The sequence below is a fragment of the Melanaphis sacchari genome, unplaced genomic scaffold (assembly GCF_002803265.2).
Source record: "Melanaphis sacchari strain LSU unplaced genomic scaffold, SCAv2.0 Contig346_pilon_pilon, whole genome shotgun sequence".
In the NCBI taxonomy this organism is placed as follows: Eukaryota; Metazoa; Arthropoda; class Insecta; order Hemiptera; family Aphididae; genus Melanaphis; species Melanaphis sacchari.
This window is the reverse complement of record NW_020271210.1, coordinates 27,227-53,187: the sequence shown is the minus strand read 5'-3', so window position 1 is coordinate 53,187 and position 25,961 is coordinate 27,227. Positions and strand designations below refer to the sequence as shown.

Genomic DNA, 25,961 nt, shown 5'->3' with positions numbered 1-25,961 from the left:
TTTCTGAAATATATGTCAGAAAATACTTATGCTTTCCCCAAAGAGAATTCTTGGATATCATCTCTCGTCAATCAGCTTACTCATACATTAATTATTGACCCAGCTTCTTTCTCTTCGCATTCTTCTCTTAATAACATAATCGAGTCTCATATAATCAATTTTTTTTCTTCCATACAGAATGGTTCGCAGGAAAATTAACGATCAGCTTAACAATTTTTTGATTTTACAATGGAACTGTCGTAGTCTTAGAGCACGTCGTGACGATTTTTCCTTTGTGTTGGCAGAAAATAAATGCCAATGCGCGCTTTTCTCTGAAACGTGGCTTTTACCGAACTCACGTATATCCATCCCTAATTACCACGTTTTCCGCCAAGATAGACTTGATGGATATGGTGGGGTTGCCATTGTTACTCATCAGTCTATTAATAGCAAACGCATTTCTCTCAACGATAACATTAGGCATATGTTAGAACTTTACTCTATCTATATAATAGGAATAGAGATCACGATCAATGACAAAACTCTCGATCTATGGTCAATCTATATCCCTCCATCGTCTAATCCAGCGGTTCCCAACCTTTTTGAGACTATTACCCAAAAGTCAGGTTAGATATTCACAAATACCCCCGACCAAAAAAAAAAAAAAAGTTGAGTAAAAAAAAAAACAAAATATATATTATGATGATAATTATAATTTATTTAATTTTTGCAAACAAAGAAAATAAGAGTTCTCAAAACTATTAACACTATTAACAAAAATATTATATTATTACAATTTCATTTACAGTCATAATACACATGAGTAAATGAATAATAAGTACTTAAAATACAAATAAATAGTTTAACTTTTACCCTCCAAAAAATCGTGTTTTTACCCACTAGGGGGTAATTACCCCCAGGTTGGGAACCGCTGGTCTAATCCCTCCCCAGAAACATTCAATAATATATTCTCTCTTATGAATCAATCATCCTTAATTTGAGGAGATTTTAATGGTCACCATCCAGTTTGGGGATCTTCCATTTCAAACTTTAGGGGCAATTCGATCCACTCCGCTATCTTGGATTATGGTCTCTGCGTTCTTAATAATGGGGAGGCTACTAGAATCAATCGTCCTCCATATCCCGATACTATGGTCGACATCTCGATATCCTCGCCTAATATATCTTTGTCTTGTTCTTGGTCCGTGCTGCTGGACCCCTTTGGAAGTGACCATCTTCCTATCCTTATTAGTATACCTAATAAACCTTCGTATTCAAATTCCTCTCATAATAACAATAATACTTCCACTAGATTCAACTTCTATGCAACAGACTGGAATCAATTTACATATCAGGTCGCCAGTCTCTTAGAATCGTTCACATTGGATTCCTCCGCTCAACAACTATAATAACTTCGTAAATGTATTATTATGTGCAACAAAAAAATCTACCCCTCTAAAGTGTATAATTAAAAAAAATTTCCTATTAGTCCCCCATGGTGGAATGAGCTATGCACCATTGCGGTAAAGACACGCTCGTTTTATTTTCAAAAATTCAGAATGTCACACTCTCGTGATGATTTCTAACATACCGCAAGGCTTGTGCCGACACCACAAAAGTCCTGAACAAAACCAAAGGAGCCTCTTGGGAAAAATTATGCTCTAATTTAGATCCAGCTACGCCTCTGTCCGAGTTTTGGGCGACTGCGAAAAAGTTTAAACATTGCATCTATTCACCTTCTACTGCCACTAACGAGGATTGGTTTGAGAATTTTTGTAATAAGATTTCCCCAGCATATGTCTCCTCTGAGGCAGAAATTTTACCCGATACTCTATTTAACGAAAATCAGTTATCCAACCACGTTTTGTCTCATTTTTCTTCACCTTTTAATCGACAAGCATTGTCACTCGCTATATACTCACGCAAATCACCTGCAGGGGGATTAGATAACATCTCTCCACTTCTGTTTAAACATCTTCCAATCAAAGCATTCGATATACTATTAAAAGTACTTAATGACCTTTAGTTAAATAATATTGTACCTGAGTCATGGAGACAATTCAGGGTGATCCCCATACCTAAACCTGCTGCTAAACATCCAGCATACTGCCCAATCGCATTATCGTCAGCTTGTTGCAAACTCATAGAATATATTTTAAAAAATCGTTTAGATTGGTACCTCGAGGCTCACCGTCTAATTCCAGATAATCTATTTGGATTTCGGCGAGGTCTCGGCACCATGGAATGTCTTTCCAATCTTGTTGGTCCTATCTATGATACCTTTTGCAACCGTGAGTTTCTCACAGCTGCTTTTGTTGATGTGAAAGGTGCATACGATTCCATCCATATTCCAACTCTTATACTTCGGCTTCAGGATCTTAATGTTCCTGACGTCTTCTATAATTATATATATAATTTATTTCATGTTTGTTCTCTACATTTTACATCTCCATCTGGTACAGAATGCATTCGCTCATCATACAGAGGTTTGCCGCAAGGAAGTTGTCTCAGTCCTATTTTATATAATGTTTATATGACCCCCATAAGTAAAAGTTTATCATCCCACGATTACTCATGCATATTCTATGCTGACGACATTGTCGTTTCTCAATTAACAAATCTCTCAATCGTGCCATTTCCTGCTTAAATTCTGCATTGAATTCACTAAATAACATACTTTCATCTGCATTTTTTTAATTCGCTCCTGACAAAAGCCAATTAATGATTTTTACTAGACAACGTTACGTTGATTTCCCCCCTGTTTACATCAATAATAAGACCATAGTCCCATCCAATACAATCACATACCTTGGTCTCATTCTTGACCCAAAACTCAGATGGGTCCCTCATTTCAACTATCTCAAATGTATAATTTCTAAATGGTCCAATTTGCTCAGAGCATTAGCAGGCACTCGGTGGAGGCGCTCCCATCTTCACTGTTATTAGTATATAAATCCATTATTCGTTCTAAAGTTGATTACGGTTCTTTTTTGTTCTCATCCGCGTCTCGATCACACAGCAACAAGCTGAATGCTATGTTAACTTCGTGTCTCCGTACAGTCATCGGTGCTGTACGATCTGCTCCGAACATTTGCTTGGAAGTGGAATGTGGTTGTCTACCTATAGAAATTCGGTCACGTCGACTTGCAGGAAAGTTTTAGTTAAAACACATTTCAAACTCTCCCAATTTTATCTTTAATAAGTTTTTATCTCTAGCTACTCGTTGGCGGTACGTCCCAAAAACTCTTCCGATTTTAGCTTCCATTGCCTTTTCTATTAATCACTTCACCTCATCTGTCATTTTACCCCAAAAGCGTCTTCATTGTTTTGATACCCCGTTTGAAGCTCTCACATTTCTTTCTCGGGTTCATATATTACCACTTTTTAAGGATTGCAAATATAATAGTGACAAAGTTAATATGCCAACTTTCTCTGTTAATTACATCTTCAATGAATTTATAGAACTAAATTTCCATAATTATTGTTTGGTTTATACTGATGGCTCAGTGTCAACCAACTCTACAGGTTTCTCATTCTTTATCCCTGAAAGGATGGTCAGATACTCCGATACCCTGCCCCATGTCACTTGTTCTTTTACGGCAGAATGCTATGCGATTACGACAGCTCTTGAGTATATCAAATCCTTAAACTTTACAAAATGCTTGATTGTCTCGGATTCCCAAGCAGCCCTCAGCGCTATTAATTCGATCTCGATTTCTGCAGACACGTCTCCCCTTATTCTTAATATAAAAACTTCGCTTTTTGAATTATACTCCCAGGATATAACAATCGAATTTTTGTGGGTCCCAGGCCATTCTGGGATCTCAGGCAACGAAGTTGCTGACCTCCTCGCTGCATCCACCAAATATTGTTTAAATCCCATCCTCTGATCTTTTTAATATGTTACAAAATAATTACAAACAGGCTTGGCAAGTGGTCATCAGTAGCTCCTGATTTCGCTAAGTGGTATAGATCCTTAACCCCTACAATTCCATGACACCCATGATTCGTTAACCAGCCTCTAGACAGGTCACAAATCGTCCGGTTTACCAGGCTCAGACTTGGTCACAACTTACTTCCTGCACACGCCTTTCACCTCGACTTGAACGATTCCCCTTTGTGTACTCGTCATGCAGAAGATTCAATTTGCGACTTCTCACACATCCTCGCCGACTGCCCATCACTCTCTTGTTCCCGATCTATATTATTTCGCTTCTTACATAACAACAATATTAGGTCACTAGAACCAACTATTATACTTAATTCCTTTTCAAGGACCATTATTATTTCTATATTAAAATTCTTCGAGAATGCTGGATTCTTAATTTGATTATTTTGGTTTAAACTTTCTCAACAGTTTGTAAAATTTTTTTTTTCCTTTTGTTTTTTTGTTTTTTTTGTTTTTTTTCTGTTTTTGTTATTGTGGGCTTCAGTTTGTTAACTTTTTTTTTTTTAATCATTGATTGTTTTCTTTTAGTTGTAATCGTCAAGCTGTAATAATTTTATATTGATAGCTTAAAAAAAAAAAAAAAAAAAAAAAAAAAAAAGGTGACAATGATCGCGGACTTTCTCAATTGTGTCGAAACTACGTTTGCAAAAGTTACAATTTGTATTTTCATTATGTTTTCGAGTATCCTCATTAGTCATAACCATAGGGATGTTTGTCTTGAGCAACTCTTCAATTTTACGGCCTACGTCAACGATGTTTTAAAGAAAATACCTGGCAATATTCTCTCGACTATCACTACCGCGATAATTAACCGGTGTGGTTGGTATATTAAATTGCTCGATAAGCTCTAACGGGACTACTTCGGAGGCTTTAACTAAAAACCCATAACTTATAGGTTTGTGGTTATGTATTATAGTCGTATGTCCCCTTCTCTACTCATTAGTTTTAACCAGGAGAGCTTCGAAATCCGCATAAATAGTGAATGGGTGTCGTTGAGCATGTTGCCAATTATCAAATTCGAGCGATGTGCCAACATCGGGCATTATGGGCAGAATCGGCTTATGGGATCCACAAATTAATTTATGCTGCAGCAGTGCTAGCTGTCCACTTAATTTATATTTTAAATTTTGTTCATCAAACGATGTGAAACATCGTTCGCAAAAATATACTGCATGGTCGTATAATGTTTTTTGCGAGCGTATTAAGCGTGAAAAATTTGAAATATATACGCAGTGACTTTTTTCTCCGACAGTGAATAAAATAATGTCAAAATGCTCGGCTTTTTCATTTTCTACGACTTTTAATGGAAAGATGTGATGTTTCGGATTTTTTGAAGAAGGCTGAGATATTGTTTTGACTCCGTAAATATTTACAGAGACTGCCGGGTTATTTTTTTCGAAAATTTTTACTTCACATCACGGTGTTGGGAATGATAAGCCTGTGAAATTATATTTATTCTCATGTTGATAATAATTTTCGCCTACACGGTGTTTATTTGGACCTGTCACGTGCCTCGCCAGAATGGACCATTTAAAACAGTGTTGATCATTATTTTGCGGGTTGATCGTTGCCCGTTTATTTTTGATTGAAAGAGGGAGCTCGATATAGGATGATCCAGCTACAGTGTTAAAAATATCATCAAGATTTTAGCTTTCATTTTGGTGGTTATTATTTTGCGTGCTTAAAATGATGTTATTCCGAATATCTGGATTGTTAACAGTATAATTATGGTTATCAGTATTGTGATTATTCGCGTCATCGAGTTCGTAATCAAAATTAATAACGGGTAGGCCAATGTTAGGGGATCCCCCCATAGTATACTTGTATACTGTTAATAAAAGCCCATCGATAGATTCTAATACATAACCACTACCCTTTGCTACATAAATTTCCTCCTCGTGTTATAATGTAGTGAACGCCTGCTCTATTAGTAAATCTATATCGGAATCGATAAAAATTTCTTGGGCCGATGTCTTGAATGATCTATTTTGTGAAGAATTTTCTACTCGTGGTTGGTTATATGTGGCTTCAAGTTTTAAATTAAATTTTATATGATTAACAACTACAATTCTCCTTAATAATCGGACAAATTCAAGCTTTAAATTACCGAAAAATGAAGTATAATTTTCAAAATTATTCAGATTTTTAGCGTAATACCACACGATTTTTCGACTATGTGCGGATTTAACCTCAGCGAAACCCGGTGTATTAACCATATCCATACGAGCCTTTTTCGATTTAATACGGGAAGCTGTGTTTTCTACGTGTACGCGCTTTCCCCCTACCGAAGTCATATAAGAATCTACTTAAAAAAAAAAAATAATATATATATATACATATATATATATATATATATATGTATATAAATCTAGCGCAAATAATAATATAAAATCTTACTTGTCACATCGCATAGTCCGGCATCTTGAGCATTTTCTAGAACTTCCAAACACATTTCATCGTACCCATCGTTAAAATCATAGTTCGGAATATTATTTACATTCAGAGATTGTCTTGAGGGGCCTGCTGGCTGATCCGGCAATATAATATTCGGGGCGATCTCAATTTCACCTCGTTGTGGTCCAACGCGACAAACAGATGGTAAAATAAATATCAAATTGAATTTTTGAAATAAAAAAAAAAAATAAAAATAAAAAATAAAAAATAAAAATAAACATACCGTGAATGTTTTTCATGTACCTGCTTAAAATATCTTTCCGAGAGCATTTTTTATTACAAATACTGCACACTAGTTTATTTTCTTCATGAGTTTTCACATGTCTGAGAAGACTGTCTTTACGCGTGAAAACCGACGGACACTGTTCGCATTTAAGCATTTTTAAATTGTGAAAACGAAATAAAAACAACAAAATGTTTAAACACTTGTAAAAATGTTAAAACGCTGAAAATTTTTTAAAGTCGGAACGAACTAGAACGATTAATGTGTCAGAGCAGACTAATCTGAATCAGCTACACTCGGTGATATATAAGCAGAAGTACTCTATGAAGAACAAATGCTTCTTGTGAAAGATACTTGTATTATTAGTGTATATTAAAATATAATTAAGTAATAGATTATTGTAGTAAAGAACTAGTGTTTACTTGTGTGAATGAAAAAAATATTTAAAGACAGGAAATATACGACGGTAGTGCTATTGATATAAATGGTTTTGCAGTGAGTAGTAAATATACTTGAATACGGATAATATACCTATTATTGATTGACTGATTAACAATTTATATTATATTAAAATACGTCCGGCAGAAGATACTAATATCGGTTTTAATGTGTTTTTCACTAATAGGTATCGTTAAAGTATTCCTAGCTAATGTCTCTTATTGTCGAATGTGTCTTTCAGTAATAATATTAGTATTTAATTAAATCAGGATACCTATTGATCTATTCCTATAGAAAAAATATTGAATACGAGTAATATCTATTGGCAGAAAATATACGACGGTAACGCCATTGTGGCCTAATGTTAAGAGTCCGCGGCATCCTGGCGACTAAAGACAATTAATGTGTTATTCACTAATAGGTATATGCTAAGTAAATGTCTGCGACATTCTGGCGACAAAGACGTGAATTGGTTTGGCACATTAAGCAGATGGTTAAAATAGGCATTAATTTAGAAATCACCTAATGGCAGGAAATGTCTCTTATTGTTAAGCTAATACGTGTGAATTTAGGTTTTTAAGTCTATTCTGTTTAGGAAATCACTAATATCGGGTATTAATGTATTTTTCTTTGATTGCTTATCGATAAAATCGAATACGGGGAAAGTGTCTTTCAATATAAATGTCCATTGTGGCTATTAAGAGTATGCGACACGAGTCGTGCAAATTTCGAAATAGGCATTTAACATATTGAATATTCCTAATGGCAGGAAATATACAGGCCATTGTGGTCAAATGTCTCCTATTATGGTGTATTCATCGATATTATTTGTGTACGCAGCTGCAAGCTATTAGTATCATGGGCGTGTCTACGGGTCTTGCCTGTCATGCACAGGCATGACCTGCGAAATTTGATCTAACTTACATTATACATTGGCCATTGCGGTACATAATAATTATAATATACACTTTTTTCTTAGATTCTGATTTCATATTAAATTTTTTGATTTTCATCATGTGGACTTTTAATATCTATTACAATTATTGATAATGCTTCCCTTGTTATCATTGGGCATTGATAATATAAGCATTTCATCCATGTGTGGTACTAATTGTTAGTGTAGTTTTTGTACATTATTATCTTTACGATATAATGATAAATGACAGATTCTCCACCATTTATGATAGAATTATGATAACATTTGTACCATTATTCTGATAAATAATGAAACACATGCGAACAGCGGACTCATTAGTCATTACGTTTATTGTGTATTGTGTATTTGTGTAATGACTAATTAATTAGTATTTATTTTGTGAATTGTGATACAAAGAAAACAAAAAAATGAATAATAAAACAATTCTAGATTTCTTTAAAAAATCTACAAGTGCTACCAATAATGGTAAGTAAATTACCTATTTTAATTAAGTAATTTATTATAGCTGTTGAAAATGTTTTAGAAATATAATTATTATTTTAGGATCGACCGATATTAACGTATTCCAGCAAGAGCCAGAATGTTCCATGCCAGTGTCTATTAATGAGCAATCAGGTATACATACATGATACATTATTCTAACATATATTTATATGTGAGTAACAACATATTATTTGTTATCTATAATTTCAATTATTTTTTTAGAATCGACCAATGTTAAAGCAATACAGCAAGAGCCAGAATGTTCCATACCAGTGTCTATTAATGAGCAATCAGGTATAATAAAATATTATTTTATATATAAATGTCTAAAGAAAAAATGATTTTACAATAAATTTTGTGTTGACTGTTTATGTACTGTGTTATTTATTAAATGTTTGTAGTGTTTGCAGTATTTATATGTTATAGTACCTACTAACCTATATTTTATGTTTAAAACTGTGTTTTTATAAATAAATAATCAAAAACTGACCACTACTTTTTTGTTTCCTAAAATATTAACCTATTAAAACTTTATATTCCACCAATCTATAAATATGTCTAAATAAAGTAAGTGCGGTACAAATTATTTATGTTTTTGATTTGCTGTAGCATGAATTTTTGAGTTTAATTATATATTATAGCTTTACCTAGTAGTTGAAAGTTTAGATAAACCATTTGTATTCAATTTATTTGATAATTTAAAAAATACATTATCTAATATTTATGTATACATTTCAGTAAACAATTTGCCACACCATGATGATCCTGTTACTAATTTACCTAATAATCGCCTTGAATTTAAAGAAAGAGTAAACCGTGGTCCATTTCAACCTAAATTACAAATTTTTCCAAGAACAACCTTTGGAAATAAAAACCGTTCTTTCCACCAACAATATTATGAAGAATTTCCTTGGTTAGAATATAGCCCTACTAGTGACTCTGCTTACTGTTTTCCATGTAGGATGTTTAAGTCAAATAGTTTGAACATAGGTCAATCAGATGAAGCATTTACTACCAGGGGGTTCAAAACGTGGAGTACTAGTACTACTTCTTTTAAAAAACATCAGAAAACAAAATCACATTTCTATAGTACTGAATCATTATCAAATTTCCATAAAAAATCTATTGATGTTGTTTTAGATGAAGCTAAAGAGCTAGTTCTGAGTAAAAGAGAAAGTGATAGATTGAATAATAGAAGTATAATGCAAAGGTTAATTGATATAACTATACTTTTAGCTAAAACTGGAAAGCCATTCAGAGGGCATAATGAAAATCTAAAGAGTGATAATAGAGGAATGTTTTTGGAGCTTGCCTGGCTGCTTAAAAAGTATGACCCGACATTAAAAAAACATTTGGATGAAGGCCCCAAAAATGCATCTTATATTGGTAATTTAATTCAAAACGATTTGATTTTATCTATTCATTCTGTTCTTAAAAGAAAACTTGTATCTTCTCTAAAAAACAAAAAAATATCAATCATGGCTGATGAAACGAGTGACTGTGGCCATCACGAACAGATGTCAGTTATTGTTAGATATTACGATGATATAATTAATTCACCAGTTGAGTATTTTATTTGCATGATGCGACTAACAGCAGTAGATTCGCAGTCTATTTTTGATTCTCTAAGTTCCATTGTAGAGAAACAATTGGGTCTCAGCTGGTTGGATGTAGTTGCTGTGTGCTTTGATGGAGCCGCTACTATGGCGGGATGCTCAAACGGTGTCCAATCAAAATGCAAAGAAATAAATTCTAAAATATTCTATGTTCATTGTCATGCACATTGCCTAAACTTAGTATTGGTAGATTCTATTGGCCGAAAGAATCGAATAGTTTTTGATTTCTTTGGTACAATACAATTTTTGTACTCATTTATAGAAGGTAGTTGTATTCGACACGCTACATTAGAAAAAGTAGCCAAAGAAATAAATTTAACTCTTAAGACTCTAAAATCTGTTTCTACAACACGATGGGCGTGTCGATTTGAAGCTGTCGCCGCAGTAAAAAATAATTATTTGGCCATTATCTCTGCAATCCAAAAGATCTGTGACACAACTAAAATTCCAGATGTTAGATCAAAGTCAAGAGGTTTACTAATGCAATTACAAACATTTGAATTCATTTTTGCACTAAATATGCTACATCCTCTTTTATTACTCATTGTCAAAGTTAATTCATGTCTCCAAGCTGAGGATTTAGATCTATTAAATTCTCTAAATATGATCAAATCACTAAAACTGAGCATATCTCAATTAAGATCAGATGATAACTTATTTAAAAAAGTTTATAATGAAACAGTTGAGTGTTGTACAGAAACTGGAGTGATTATTCCTCAAGTAAAAAAAAGAAAAATCTCTTCAAAAATTGATCAATCATCGGAAAATCAATATTTTGCATGTACAAAAGAAGAAGAGATGAAAGTTACGAGTTTTAATGTTGTTTTAGATGACTTGTTAAATGGTTTGAATGATCGTTTTAATCAGGAAACATTAAAACTTATACTTACTGTAACGAATATATTAAAACTTGAGCCATCTCAAGAAGATCTATTGTATTTGAATAATGTATTTGGAATCGATAGTGAGCAAATTCAAGTTGAAATTATGTTACTTAAAAATATACCAAATATTCCATCTGGAACCAGTTCTAAAACACTTCATCAATGGATTGATTTTCTAAATTCAAATAATAGAACTTATATTTTTGTTCACTTCTATAAAGTAATAGTACTTTTTGCCACTATTCCGGTAACAACTTGCTCATGCGAACGTGCATTTTCTAAGCTGACGATTGTAAAAACAAAACTCCGCAGCACCATGACTCAAGAAAGACTTGACGCTTTAATGTTTCTATTCATAGAACAACAGATGACAACAAATATTAATTATGACGAAGTTATCGAGGAATTTAAAGTGATGATACCAACAAAACGACGTTTAGAATTATAATAAGCGAATTTGACTGTATATATTAAGACCATTTCTGATTTTAAAAATATTTGTAAAAAGTATTACACATTAATTATATTTTAAAATACAATTTTATATTGCCTTGTTATTTTATTTATCTAATAAAAGGAATATTGTTTTTTATTCCGAATAAAAAAAGTAAAACTGATTTAATCATTATTAGATAATAATGATAAAGCTTTTTAAGAAATTTGGGGGTCATATCCTTAAACCGAAACCAAATTTTTTTTAGGGGGTGATGGGGGGTGCAGAAACCTACTTCCCCTGAATATGCCACTGCTGTGCATGACCTGCGAATAAGGTCTGGACACGCCTATGATTAGTATCTTAATGATAACGACTATTCAGAGTCGGCGACATCCCGTCGACATGAGCAAATATGACATTTAATATTATATTTTTAAATTCATATATATGATAAAAAAATATGTTTATTAAATACAAATCCGCGGCAAAAATATATGATAACATGTGATAACTGATAACAGTGATAATGTATGTCGCGCACGTACGCGATCGGCGGCGGCGGCGGTTAGGTTTTCTCATAACAATAAAAATGAAAAATTTTGTTGTTCAATATGTTTAGCTTTCAGTAGTGTAGATGATAAAAACACATTTTTATCGGGTATGTTTGATTTTAAACATATTTATTCAAGGATCGATGAACACGAAAAAAGCAAAATACATTTAAACTCTACTGAAGCATTTTTGTTATATCAAAAAAATAGAAATATTCAATCATTGTTATTTAAAGACCAACTTTCTAAAAGAGCTGAAGAAATTTCTAAAAGAAGAGCAGTTTTTGAAAGGATTATAGATGTAGTAAGATTGATTGGACGTCATAGTTTAAGTTATAGAGGAAAATATGAAGGAATAAATCATTTATCAGATAATACATTAAATCATGGTAATTTCTTAGATATATTATTGCTACTAGAAAAGTATGATGCCACTTTAAGTAGTCATATTCAAGCGATTATCAAAAAATCTGAAAAAATTCTACATCTGGCAGAAGTCCAAATCTAACACTAATATCTAAAACAACTGTAAACTACATTTTTCTGGCATTCTCAAAACTTCTTAAAGACCACATCAGTACTAAAGTTAATATAGCTGGTATGTTTTCTATTCAAATTGATACTACTCAAGACATTACAGTATCAGATATTTGTTCCATTATAATTCGTTATGTTTCAATAGAACCTATACCAAAAGTAAATGAACATGTGTTATCCATTTTGAGTGCAAAAGAATCAACCGGTAAAGCATTATTTAAATTAGTCGAAAATAGCTTATTAAAAAACAATATCAATGTGAAAATGTGTGTTGGTAGTTCTACAGACGGAGCTTCAAACATGAGGGGTCAATATCAAAGTTTTTCTGCATGGCTCACAAATGAATCACCTCAACAACTTCACGTTTGGTGCTACGCACATAAGCTTAACTTAGTGTTAACAGATATTGCATCTATAACATCTCAAGCAATTTCATTGTTTGGTCTAATGAATTCATGTGCTATTTTTTTTTCGTGAGTCTTACAAAAGAATGGATGTTTGGAGACATGTTACTACAGACAAGTCGTGTTTTAAACTTAATAGGTGAAACGAGGTGGTGGGCAAAAGATGTCGCTTTGAAAAAATTTTTTGACATATTTAATGATCCTTTAAATTCACTCTTTACTAATATTATTCAAGTTTTTCAATTGATTGTCGAAAACACTGAACATTTTAATAATGATGGGTATAAAGCAACTACTTATTTAAACAGTTTGACCAACTTTGAAACCATAATTACTGCTCAACTATTTCTTAAAATATTTCAAAGCACAACGCCACTTTCTAAATACTTACAAACTAGTGGAATGTGCATTTTGCAAGCAAAATCAATGATTAATACAACTTTAAAAACACTGAAAAGTGAATCCAGAAATTTTGAAAACATTTATAAGGCTGCTTTAAACTTTGTTAGTTGGGCTAACAAAAACTTAGAAGAACAAAATATTGATTTTGATGTCCGAGAATCATTTTGTGAAGTACGCGCAAAATCAAAAAAAAAATATTCGGTGAAAAATCGGTTGATAATATTTTAGTTGATCTAGTAGAGAGATTTAAGATCAACGTATTTTATATAACTATGGATAATGTAATAAATAATATTGAATTTCGTTTCAAGGACGAAAACAATCTAACAGCAGATTTTTCGTACTTAGATCCAAAATATTTTAAACAAATTACATTTTTGCCTAAATCAGCTTTTAAAAAATTATGTAATTCGTTAAATTCTTTTAAAAATGGCCCAAACATTATTAACATCAAAGCTACAGATCTGAGAGAAGAATTACTAGACTTTAAAAAAAAATGGCCAAAACTTAGATACTTGTTAAATGATAAAATTAAGAACTTACATAAAACACAAATTCAACATTATATGGAAGAATCTAATAGTGAAGAAGAAGAAAAGGAGGAAAACCATTTTGATATTGATCAACCATGCAATGATCAAAAAAATAAACGTTGTTTTAACTGCATATTTTGTTGTTTCAATATCTTGGTAGAATATAAACTGTATTCAAATGCGTATTATAATTTATTTATAGCTTATATGTATGTTTTAAGTTTATCTTCAACTCAAGTTGCATGCGAAAGAAGCTTTTCCACGTTAAAGTACATAAAAACACGCTTAAGGAACCGTTTAACTGACGACCATTTGGAGACTATGATGTTAATGCATATAAATAACGACATATTAGACGATATTCAAACAGAACACATCATTATGGAAGTTGTAAACCAGTCTTCAATTTTAAAGAAAGCTCTGTTCATGTAATTAACAATTTTATACTGTAAACTTTAAATAATCAAATATGTAATGTATTTTTATAATAAGTACCTATAATAATAATACTACTGCTTTATTACAATTTACTATCATTTTTATTTTAAAAGTTTGACTACCTTCAAATAAATTTTTTAAGGAATAAATTATTATAATTTGGAGGGCCCTTTTGGTGACTGATTTCCTGGGCCCTTTAAAAAGGCTAGTCCGACCCTGCCCATGAACATGATATTTATGATATTTGTAATTTTGTGTATAAAGTGTTATTTTGACATTGTAGTTGGAATGCGCACCTGTATTATATGGTATATTAATATATTATTAAGTAATTGCAATTAAAAAGCACATAGTTGTTGTAATAGTTTAGTAGATACTGGATATTATATATTTTGAACTTAAATATACGCGTTATAAATATAATGAATAGGTATGTTGTATGACGTATTATATATTATAATTAAAGACCGAATTTTTGTGCAGCTAAAATCTAAAAAATGTGCAATTAAAATGTTAAAATGTGCAAAATCGTGCAAAAACATAATTTTCATTATAGATACTTCAAATATTAATTTTAATAAGTAATAACTAATAACTGACTTTTCAATATTTGATTAAAATTTATAATCATGTACATTTCCAAGTTTATTTCTTTAAAATTATGTCATCTGTCACTTAATATATGTTTTGGGCATTGTTTGTAGCAGCTTATAATAGCAGGATCTTTTTTTAAATCCACATAATTTCCATTTATTGAATTGTTGTACAGTTTTAAAATTTTGTATCCGGGATTTTTATCAAATACTGATTTGAATTTTTCATATAGTTTTTGCCCCTTTTCATTTTCAATTGTCTTAAGCCCATCGCTTACTGTTTCAACTACATTTATTTGATAATTTAAAAGTGAATTTAATTCGTATTATATCGTTATATATATATACATATTTATATATAATTATATAGTTAGATATAAAAGTCCAATACTTTGTAAAACAACATAATATAATAAAAATAATACAAAAATACAAAAATATTTATACAAAAGTACATTTTTGTAAAAAAAACCTGAACTGTGCAATTTTGTGCAACATAAAATTTGCTTTAAATTAATCTACATCTCTTGGTTTGGATTTGTAGCTTGTTTCTATTGAATTTAGAACACGCCATAAAAAGATGCAATTGCACGGGAATCCGGTCTTTAATTATAATCATTGATTTCATAATAGACAGATGAGCAACGCTGTAGAAAAAACCGGTCGCCAATTCCTGACTGTCGGCCGTTATAGAGCGCTGTAGTCAACGACTGTCAGCGGTGCGGTGTACACCTCTCCTTACTATGACAGGGTGTTATATTTTCATGTATCCCACTAGTCTCTAAACTATAAATAACTTATCAATAAGCAATTTTAATAATATCGTTGATTTTGTAGATTGTTATATAAATACTACATAATATCTATTATAAAACCAATGATATTAATGGTATTATTATTATTGATATAATATGAATTGTAAAACAGGACTGTGGTTAACTTTGATAACCGACTACACTTATCGTCTATCGATTGTCATTCGAAACGGCAACACTTATGTTCTTAATGTTATATTAAACGTTTTCGTGTTACAAATAACAATATTGATCATGCCTGGAAATAAGTGTCAATATTTTAATTGCTTTAAAACAACAGTACAGTTTCCCAACCTAAGTATGTTTCGATTTCCCAAAGATGAAGTTAGAAGTGAAGTATGGGTACTGAACTGTGGTATATATTATTTAATGAATTAAAATTATTTTTCATTCAATTTTTTTTATTTTAAATTAAATATTATCTTCTTAATATAGGAAATATTAATCTACTGTCGCTTTCGAAAGAAAAATTGCATAATAAATATCTTTGCCAGGAACATTTTAGTCTCGATGATTTTATGAATCAAAATAAAATAAATTAAAGCCAACAGCTATTCCTTACGAATATCATTCGGAAAAACAACTATCTACATCAACAGGTAAAAAATAATGATGAGTACTTTATTTAATTATCAGTGCCGCAATAACCGGGTGTGTTGGGTGTGTTAAACACATGAGCCCAGGGCCCCAACCTATAATGGGGGGGGGCAATGATAAAAATCGATTTTTTATATTGTTGTAACTCAAAAACGAATCATTTTAAACACTTGAAATTGTCACTAACTGTTTATATTAGCGTTATCTATATACGGTTAAATTTTCAAAATATTATGGCCTTTTTTTAGTTATTGTAGACAACTGGAATTTTCGATTTTTTAAGGAATTTTTTTTTTGAAACGTCTATAAAATAATTTTAGATGTCCAAAAAAACTTAAAAATTTAATACAAGATTTCTTATAGGTCGTTCTTATTGTAGGTAAAAAAAAAAAAATCAAAAATCGTTAGTCACATTTATTTTTTTTATAAATTTTAAAGTTCAAATTTTTACGAAATATGTCAAAATCCCAAAAATTTTCAAGTAATTTTGTAATTAAAAATTCATAAAATTTGTTGTATTCATATCTAAGGCTGAAAAATTCAACATTAAGTTTTCCATAAGTTTTCCTTTAAATAAAAAAAACGAAGCGTCATTATAGGAAAAAAATTTATGAATTTAATGAATTTTTTTATTTAAATTTAATATGAATATAAAAGGTTACATATTATTACATTTATTTATTTTTAAATACCTATATATTCATGATTTTTCTATTTGATGTTAAAATGCTTATAAAAAAAATGTATGCCCATATATTTTAAATATTTTAAAGCAGTAATAATTATTTTGTCCACATTTTACGAAAAAAAGCTGAAAATGCTAAGATAACTAAAATTAATTATAACTTTAAATAATTTTTTTTTATGTTTTTAAAAAAGGTAACTTGTCTTCAGTTGAAATTGCAGAACCAGATAAATTAACATTATTGACTCCAACTAAAACTTATGTAAAATCTAGAAGTGATATAGTAGAATTAGTATTCCCTAGTCCTTCGTCAATAACATCCACTCCACAAAAAAATAAAATATCCAAATTAATTGATATACCAAGTCCGAGTTTAAAAAGAAAAATAAATTATGAAATCGATAAAGATTCACCTAGAAAAATTAAACTAAAACAATCAATAAAACAAAAGTCAAAAATTATTCGTAATAAAAACAATCATATTTCTAAATTAAAAATGTCAGTTTCTAAAATTAAGACTCATAATAATATAAAAAATGTATTACATACACACAGATTCCCATCTTGCAATTCTAGGGCTTTGGTCACTATGCAGCTTAAAAATAAACGTCAACCATGGACGAAAGAAGAAAAAAATCTATCTTTAAATCTTTTTTATAAATCGCCAACTGCTTATAAATTTTTAAGATTACAAAAAATTAATTTACCAGCGCCTTCAACAATTCGACGATGGATTGGGCAGTCTAAATATTTACCGGGTTTTGATGATTTATTTTTAAGTCATATTAAAAAAAAATTTGAGCAAAAATGTTATAAGGAAAAAGCGTGTATTGTTAGTTTCGACGAAATGTATATTAAAGAGTTTCTAGAATATTCCAAAGACTATGATTTTATTGAGGGATTTCAAGACTTAGGTTCTTATGGTAGGTCGAATAAAAGTGCTAATTGCGTTATAGTGTTTATGGCTCGTGGTATTTACTCCAAGTGGAAGTTTCCTATTGCGTATTTCCTTACACACTCGACCATTAATAAAACAATTCTAAAAAATTTGATAATCGATGTTTTAAATAACTTAATTGATGTTGGTTTGTGCCGAAACTTATAGTATGCGACCAAGGCACAACCAACCAAAGCGCTTTGAAATTATTAAATATTTCCGAAGATCATCCGTTTTTTTTTGTTAATGGTTATAAAATATTTTCTATATTTGACGTTCCTCACTTACTTAAAAGCGTACGTAACAATTTTATTGAGGCTTGCTTTCAAAAAAACGATACAATTTTTTCATTTAAAGATATAAAAGATACATATCAGTTGGACAAATTAAATAAAAAAAGTAAAGCTCTTTTTAAAATCACAGATGCGCACATCCACCCTTCTTCTTTTCAAAAAATGCGTGTAAAATTGGCATGTCAATTACTGAGTAATTCTATGGCAGCAACCATCCGTACTTGCGTAGCAACTGGTCAACTCCGTAGCAAAACTGCAATAGATACTGCAGATTTCGTTCAATTTATGAACAATTTATTTGATTGTTTGAATAGTAGGTCGCTTTATAGTAGTAATTCTTATAATTGTGCATTAACTCACTCAGGAAATGTTAAAACATTTTTATTAGACGCTTTAAACTATTTTTCAAATTTAAAAAAAATTAAAAACGGAAAAATTTCGCAACCACCGTGTTTTAAAGGATTCTCGCAAAGTATTAAAGGTATTCTACAGTTTTTCGAAGAAGAAAAATCAAACGACGGATCATTCATTTTAACAAATCGGTTAAATCAAGATGCTCTGGAAAATGCATTTAGTATTTTTAGACAAAAAGGGGGGTATAATAAAAATTCAACATCTCGTACTATAAGAACTTCTTTTAGAAGCAGTTGTATATTTTCCTTATGTGCACCAAAAGGGACTAATTGTGAAGAAACGCAAGAAACAGATGACTTTAATGTAATAATCGACCCAGTAATTAATGTACCTATATCATCTTTAGGTAATGAAATAAATGAAACGGATTCTAGTTGTAGTGATACTGAATCGATTATTTCATCTAATTCATCAACGTTGCCTTTTGATCAAAACCAAATTACAAAAGTCACCTTAGAGGACTGTTCAGTAACGTATTTTGCCGGATACCTTGCCTATAAATGCATAAAAAAATTCAACTGTCACTTTTGTCAAAATAATTTTTTAACCAGTAAAGATTTAAATGAAAAAAAATCAAATTCTTTTAATAAATAAAAACTATAGTTCTTTCAAAAATGATAATACCGGACTTAAGGCACCCTCTATTTCTTTTAATCAAATAATTAATCGTAGTTTGGATATTTTTGAAAAATATTTTGAAAATTATTCCTTTAAAAAAAAACTTCGTTATAAATTAATGCAAAAAATAAAAGTGGATGTTTTAATAAACCAGTGGTTAAATGATGGTAACGATTGTAATTGTAAAGAACATAAGTTATTCATCATTGATCACTTATTAATATGTAAAATATTTAAAAAAACTCAAACAATTTCTACTACATCACAACTAGCAAAAGTATCAAAATTAAAAATTTTAAATCATATTTAATTCCAATCCTCTTAATATTATTATTATTATTAAGTTTCTTTTTATAATTATTTATATTTTATTATTCATTATTATATATTTTATATTTATTTGTTTGAATAATTTTTATTCTTATTTAATTTCTGTTTTATGATTATATTTATTTATTTGAATAAATATTGTTATTATAATTTCTGAGTTTTCATTCTTGTTCCTCCATTAGTAATTTAAGATTGTTTTTTATTTTTTTTTTAATTTTGTACGTTTTGTCTATGTTGTGTGTGCATGGGCCTGAGATGGAAAACAAACGGTGTGCCGACATCCTCACATTCTCTTAATAATTAATAATAATAATAAATAATTTTAACGAAGCGTGCTTGTTTTATTCAGAAATCTATTTCGGTGTAAACGCAGATAATGATCGTGCCGGTCGATATCTATTATTATTTGTTATTATTATTATTGACTATTAATACAATTCATAATAATGATACACCGACCGTCGCGCGACGGGTTTTATTTGTATTGATCATTATAGTATGGCTGCCATTCTGTTATCATTATTACGTTATCACTTATTGATGGTACAAGCATTTTGATTTGTATTATTGTATGGCATGGACCTGTGTAGTTTTTAATTTTTAATTTGTTGTTTAAAGTTTTAAATATGCCAACTGTTTGTGCAGTTTATGGTTGTACGAATAAAACAACCAATAAAAATGTATCATTTTACCGTTTTCCCAAAAAAAAAAAAAGTGCAGCAACAGATCTTCAAAAACTACTAGAGGACCAACGAAATATGTGGCTGAAATCCCTTCACAGACTTGATTTGAAGAATAAGCAGATTGATGCTATGCGTATATGCTCTTCTCATTTTAAAAGTGGTAAGAATTTGTATAATTTATCAGTTTTAAAAGTGATTTTGTATGATGTTCTTATCTATTTTTGTAATACTTGTTCTTTAGGTAAACCAGCTTGCTATACCAATAACAAACATCCTGATTGGTGTCCATCAATAAACATGGGCTACAAAACTAATAAGGGTAATTAATCATTTTATGTTTTATAATAGGAAGTATTAGTTATACATCTTTAATAAAAATATAATCATGTCATTTGATAGATTACAATTAAGAGTTCAATAACAAAAAATTATCATTTATTTTTTTTAGGTTGTAGATTTATCTAATGAAAGTTTGATTTTATTTAAAACTTATATAGGTGCTGCAACTACACCAGATATTAAGAGATACCATAGGGCTACTAAACGAATGGCATTGACACCAACTATTTTGTTTCCAAATGACTTGGAAAATGATACTGTTGTCCAGAGGTGAAAGTATTTGAGTAAAAGTATTTGAATATTAGTATTCATATACTTTTTAAAGTATTGAATACTTTATTTAAATACATTTTTATGGTATTGAATACTAATGTATTTGAAATACTTTTATACTTATGAATATGTAATTTTATTAAACTAAAATATTATGTTTATGACTTTGCGTGTGACCATCAGATTATTATTTTTTTTTCATAAGTATTTTAAAAGTATTTCAAATACTTTTTCAAAGTATTTGAATATTACTCTAAATACTTTTTAAAAGTATTCTTTACAGCTCTGCTGTTGTCACTGTTCCCAATTCTAGTGATGGAGAAAATGTGGATATAAGCATGGAAACAGGGACATCAACTTCAACAACAATTACTATGGCTAATATACAGACACTAGAACAAGAAGTAGTAAAGAAAGGTTTTTTAATCAACAAACTTACTTCAGAAGTAAATTATTTAAATTTAAGTAAAGAGACATTTAATGGTCGTCCTAAAATGTTAGCATTTTATACTGGCCTAGAAAGTATGGATCTTTTTTTATTAATTTTAGAGGAAATTAAACCTGCACTAACTTCTAGTAACCAAAGGTTAACTGAATTTCAAAAATTATTGTTATGTCTTATGAAATTAAGGTTAAACATGCCATTTGTTGATTTAGGCTATAGGTTTAATATCACTTGTGGTTCTGCTTCAATTATTTTTCGTAAGGTTATATTTCTTTTAGAACATGCATTTAAAAAACTAATTTACTGGCCTGACAGGGAAGCATTACGTTATCTAATGCCACGTTCATTTTTTAATGCTTTTGGTAACTCAGTTGCGGTTATTATCGATTGCTTTGAAATCGGAATTGAAAAACCTAGTAATTTAAGAGCTAAAGCACAAACTTGGTCTTCTTATAAAAACAAAAATACTGTTAAGTATTTGATTGCTATTACACCTCAAGGGGTAGTATCATTTATATCTGAAGGATGGGGTGGTAGGGTAAGTGACAAACGTATAACCGAAAACTGTATGTTTTTAAAAAATTTATTGCCAGGGGATGTAGTACTTGCAGATAGGGGATTCACTGTAAGTGAGAGTATAGGTTTTCATTTTGCTACTTTGAAAACACCTGCCTTTACAAGGGGTCTTCCTCAATTACACCCATGTTCTATTGAAGAAACGAGGAAACTAGCATCTGTTAGAATACATGTAGAGCGTATAATAGGACTCACTAGATCTAAGTATAAAATTCTTAATGGCCCAGTGCAAATTACAACTCTCAAACACCAAGATGACAACTCATGTTTATTAGATTCAATAGTTACAGTTTGTTGTGCTCTTATTAACATGTGCAGTTCTATTGTACCATTAGATTAAAAATTTAAAAAATGTTTATCTATAATATTATATGTGGGGTTATTATTTGTATTACTATGAATTATTAAATGATGCAATGTAGATACTTGTCATTAAATCAGCGAGTGAAGTGTACTGTGATGTAGATAACTGTGAGCAATACTATTAAATGTTATAAGATTTCAATAATTGTGTTGACGTTTATTAATCACCCTTAGCCAATTAATTCAATACAATACTGTATTTAATTCTACATATATATATATTTAAAAGTAAAAAATCTATTTTATTAATTATTTACAGCTTTCGCATTTCCATTTTTTAGTAGTAGGCTTGCGTTTGATTCCAATGCAAGTATAATGATACCACAAGTTTGCACATCCTTCTTTAGTACACATAATCATTTTCCCTCCTGTATCATTTTTGCATGTACAGTATTGATAGGAACCATTTTTACTTACCACACTTTCTTTTACTACAATTTTTTCAATGGATTGATTATTAGAATAAAATCGACCAAGCAATTCAGGCAGAATAATTTCATAAAAATACCATTTTGATTTGCTTGTAATTTCATTGCATATTTCATAATCAATATTAACACGTTCTATATAATACTTATTAGGTGACCATATAATAAAATCTCCATACTTAAAACCACCTAAAAGCATTTGTGTTTGTATCTGATAATGGTATTGATGTGTTCTCTTCAGTTTCCCATTTAATATACAGTCAAGATTTTCTATTTTTTTATTTTGTGTAAGACTATATGGACATTTTATTTCCAAGACACCAGTACCACAACAGTAACAATTTATTATACCATCCGGACTTGCACCAATGAATGGAAAACATGGATTTATAATAAGTCCACTATTTATAACAGAAAAATGTATATGGTCATTTTTTAATTTTTCACTATAAAAAGCTTTAGCTTCATTTTCATGAGTGGTTCCCCATACAGTGGCTTGATTTTTAAAAGTGTTTTCTAATGGATAACATATTGTCTTAAGAAGACTTATATTTGAGCTACATGTTTTTGTGAAACAGACTTCTCTAACTTTTGAAGCTGTTATACGGCCGCTTCTATAGTAAAACCATTCTATACACTCTGCCTGTTGTCTAGTTATTAGTTCAATGTTCTCACATTCATCTTTAGTCAAAGAAAAGTCTAGTTTAGAGCCTAGAATTACTAGATCTTCCTTACTAAGTAAAGCATATTCATCCTTATACATTCCCACAAAACTTTTAGGAAATAAGTCTGTTTTAAATTTTAAATTAAAGGGCGGTATAACCTTTAAAATTGCAGCATTGCTATTAACTTTCTCCAGTTTAGTTAAAAATGAATTTAAATGTTGTGTATCATTTATAGTTGTTGGAAGGTTTTTAATATAATCAGCTTTAGTTTTATATGACTAAGGATGGTTGGTGCCTATTTTTTTGGGTTGATTAAAATCAATTTCACTAATTTTTTGTGAACTAACATTTGTATTAGATGGAACAGTCCAGTACGCAGATACATCAGTTACAGACTTCTTTGTATCATTTTTTTTTAAGATAGCATATTGCAAATAAAAAAGCACAGCACCGATATGCGAGCAGCATTCCCCAAGCCCAGCTATACATGTACAACGTGCTGCTACGACTTCTCCAGAGAACTTTAAAACAATCCATGGTAACAATTTAGCATCATTGAGCCTTTGTGAATGTGCAACCTAAGTAGTACATACACTAAAAATTTATTGAATCATGAAACCTAGCTAAAAGCAATTTGATTTAAATAAAATTAATTTACAGTTTATACAAAACATAATAAATAAGTAAGCTTTAAGCATTTACAGAAAATATTTAGGTAAATTTTAAATGGATTAAAAAATATTTAAATAACTGTAAGCTCTGTATTTGAGCACTAATTCTTAAAATTGAAGACATTTTAAAATAAATTAATAATTATAAGAAATCAAAAAGCAAAAGCAATTAAAAAAAAAAAATCTTTACCTCTGCGACAACTAGAACAACATCATTTATAGCATACCATTTAGTGTTATAAATCCAGCCACTAGCAAAAAAATTATAAGCTTCTAAGCTTTTGAAAGCTTTAAACTCATCAAGCGTATAAGCACTTTTAGTAAGAACTAGATAATTAAAAATATCAGGGTAAGTTACTTCTGGAACTAAATCTAAACTATTGGTCCACTGTATACATTGATCCTTCATTAAAATATAGGGATTACGTAAACCTCCAAGTACACTTATTTTTTTAATGTACCTCTCTTGAACATCTTTAGCTAAGCCTCTAGCGTGATTGCTTAGATGATATGACATGTTTGTACAAAAACAAAATCAAAAACAGAAATATACAACAACAAAAAAACTAATTAATACTGAATAGAATGACAAAATAAATTATTTTGTAATGCTAAATAGTGAATAATAATGAAACCCGGCAAATATTTGTACCATCAATTAGTGATAAGAAATAATTTGAGTTTGAACCTAACCTAAATCATAATAATCAATTTTTGATTGATACAATGCTACCTATTAGCAGTCCGTATAAACATAATATTAGTTGCCGAAAAACTCTATACCATGGGCTATCTGTCTATTATAAAATCAATGTTATAATATATAATAATTATACCTATATTATAATGTTAACGTTAACAAATATACGCCCGTCTCATAGGTTATTGTGCTATGTAGCACGTAGCAGTTGTAGGGAATATAGAATCATTCATCAATCACTTAATATAATATATAAAGCACCTAAAGGCTAAAACTAATAGTACCTATATGACAAATTATTTTAATTAAGTTATCCAAGAAGTCATAATGCACTGGTATAGTGGTATACTTGTATAATCTGCTGATTCAAATAAATAGTACTAAACTTATTTCAAGAAATATCCTTATGGCGGTATGTCTGCCACTTCAATAATTTACAAAGTCGCTACGGCCTACGCAAACGATGAAAACAGTCGTTTGTTCAATCTGTCCATTTCGTGTGACCAGTTATTGGTACTATACATTGTGTTTATTTTTATATTACTATTATAATATATTACATTAAGTAAAATCGCCGATAAATATAATAACCTTTATCTGTGTGTAAAACCTGCAATGCTATTCTTTGTTTAGACATGGAAGTCGTTGATAAAGAATGAAGTGCGGGCCGCGGGACGCACATTGCAGACTGCGTAGTTGTGTATTATCTTTATAGTGCGATTCTCTCGTTAATCGTTATAATATAGTCGTTATTCAAATTCCGTGACTTATTAGTTATTGTCAGATGTCAAGCAGTTATTAATCTTCAAATATTTTGGTAAGTAAAACAATATAAATTAGTTAATATTATATAGATTGGCATTAATATTAAATTTTTTTCTTTTTAATTAAGCTTGACGCGGTACTACCAATTTTGCTGCTTATACTAAAGATTGACCGATTATTTCTATGTAATATAATGCATATTATAATATTATTAATCACTTTTGAATTACCTATTCAATAATTTATCAATTGTCAAATATTTCTAGTTAAATTACATTATATCATCAGTGTGCCTGTAAAACAACCTTTAAAATATCACCCATTAACAATAATCAATAATCTTCTACACTATCATTTGTTTTTTTTAATAATTATTTTAAATAGTAGGTTTAATTAGTATCTATAGTTTTCAACACATTTTTGATTACTAGTTAAAATGTATAGTTGAGTAATAGGCAATTTGTTTTAAATGTATACCTACTTAATGTAAAAAATAATTTTGTAGTA

At 30.1% G+C, this 25,961-nt stretch overlaps 1 protein-coding gene and 2 pseudogenes across 1 annotated transcript; 2 read left to right on the top strand and 1 right to left on the bottom strand.

The window, feature by feature from the left end:
• Positions 1-4,686: 4,686 nt before the first annotated feature.
• Positions 4,687-6,380, bottom strand: LOC112596741 (annotated as a pseudogene).
• Positions 6,381-8,442: 2,062 nt separating this feature from the next.
• On the top strand, positions 8,443-12,458 carry LOC112596740 (zinc finger MYM-type protein 1-like). The gene is made up of 5 exons (XM_025342523.1): positions 8,443-8,449; positions 8,524-8,595; positions 8,686-8,757; positions 9,202-11,397; positions 12,187-12,458. Exons 1-5 carry the CDS (start codon positions 8,443-8,445, stop codon positions 12,456-12,458), a joined length of 2,619 nt encoding a protein of 872 aa, XP_025198308.1.
• Positions 12,459-20,172: 7,714 nt separating this feature from the next.
• LOC112596739 lies at positions 20,173-23,868 on the top strand (annotated as a pseudogene).
• Positions 23,869-25,961: the final 2,093 nt, after the last annotated feature.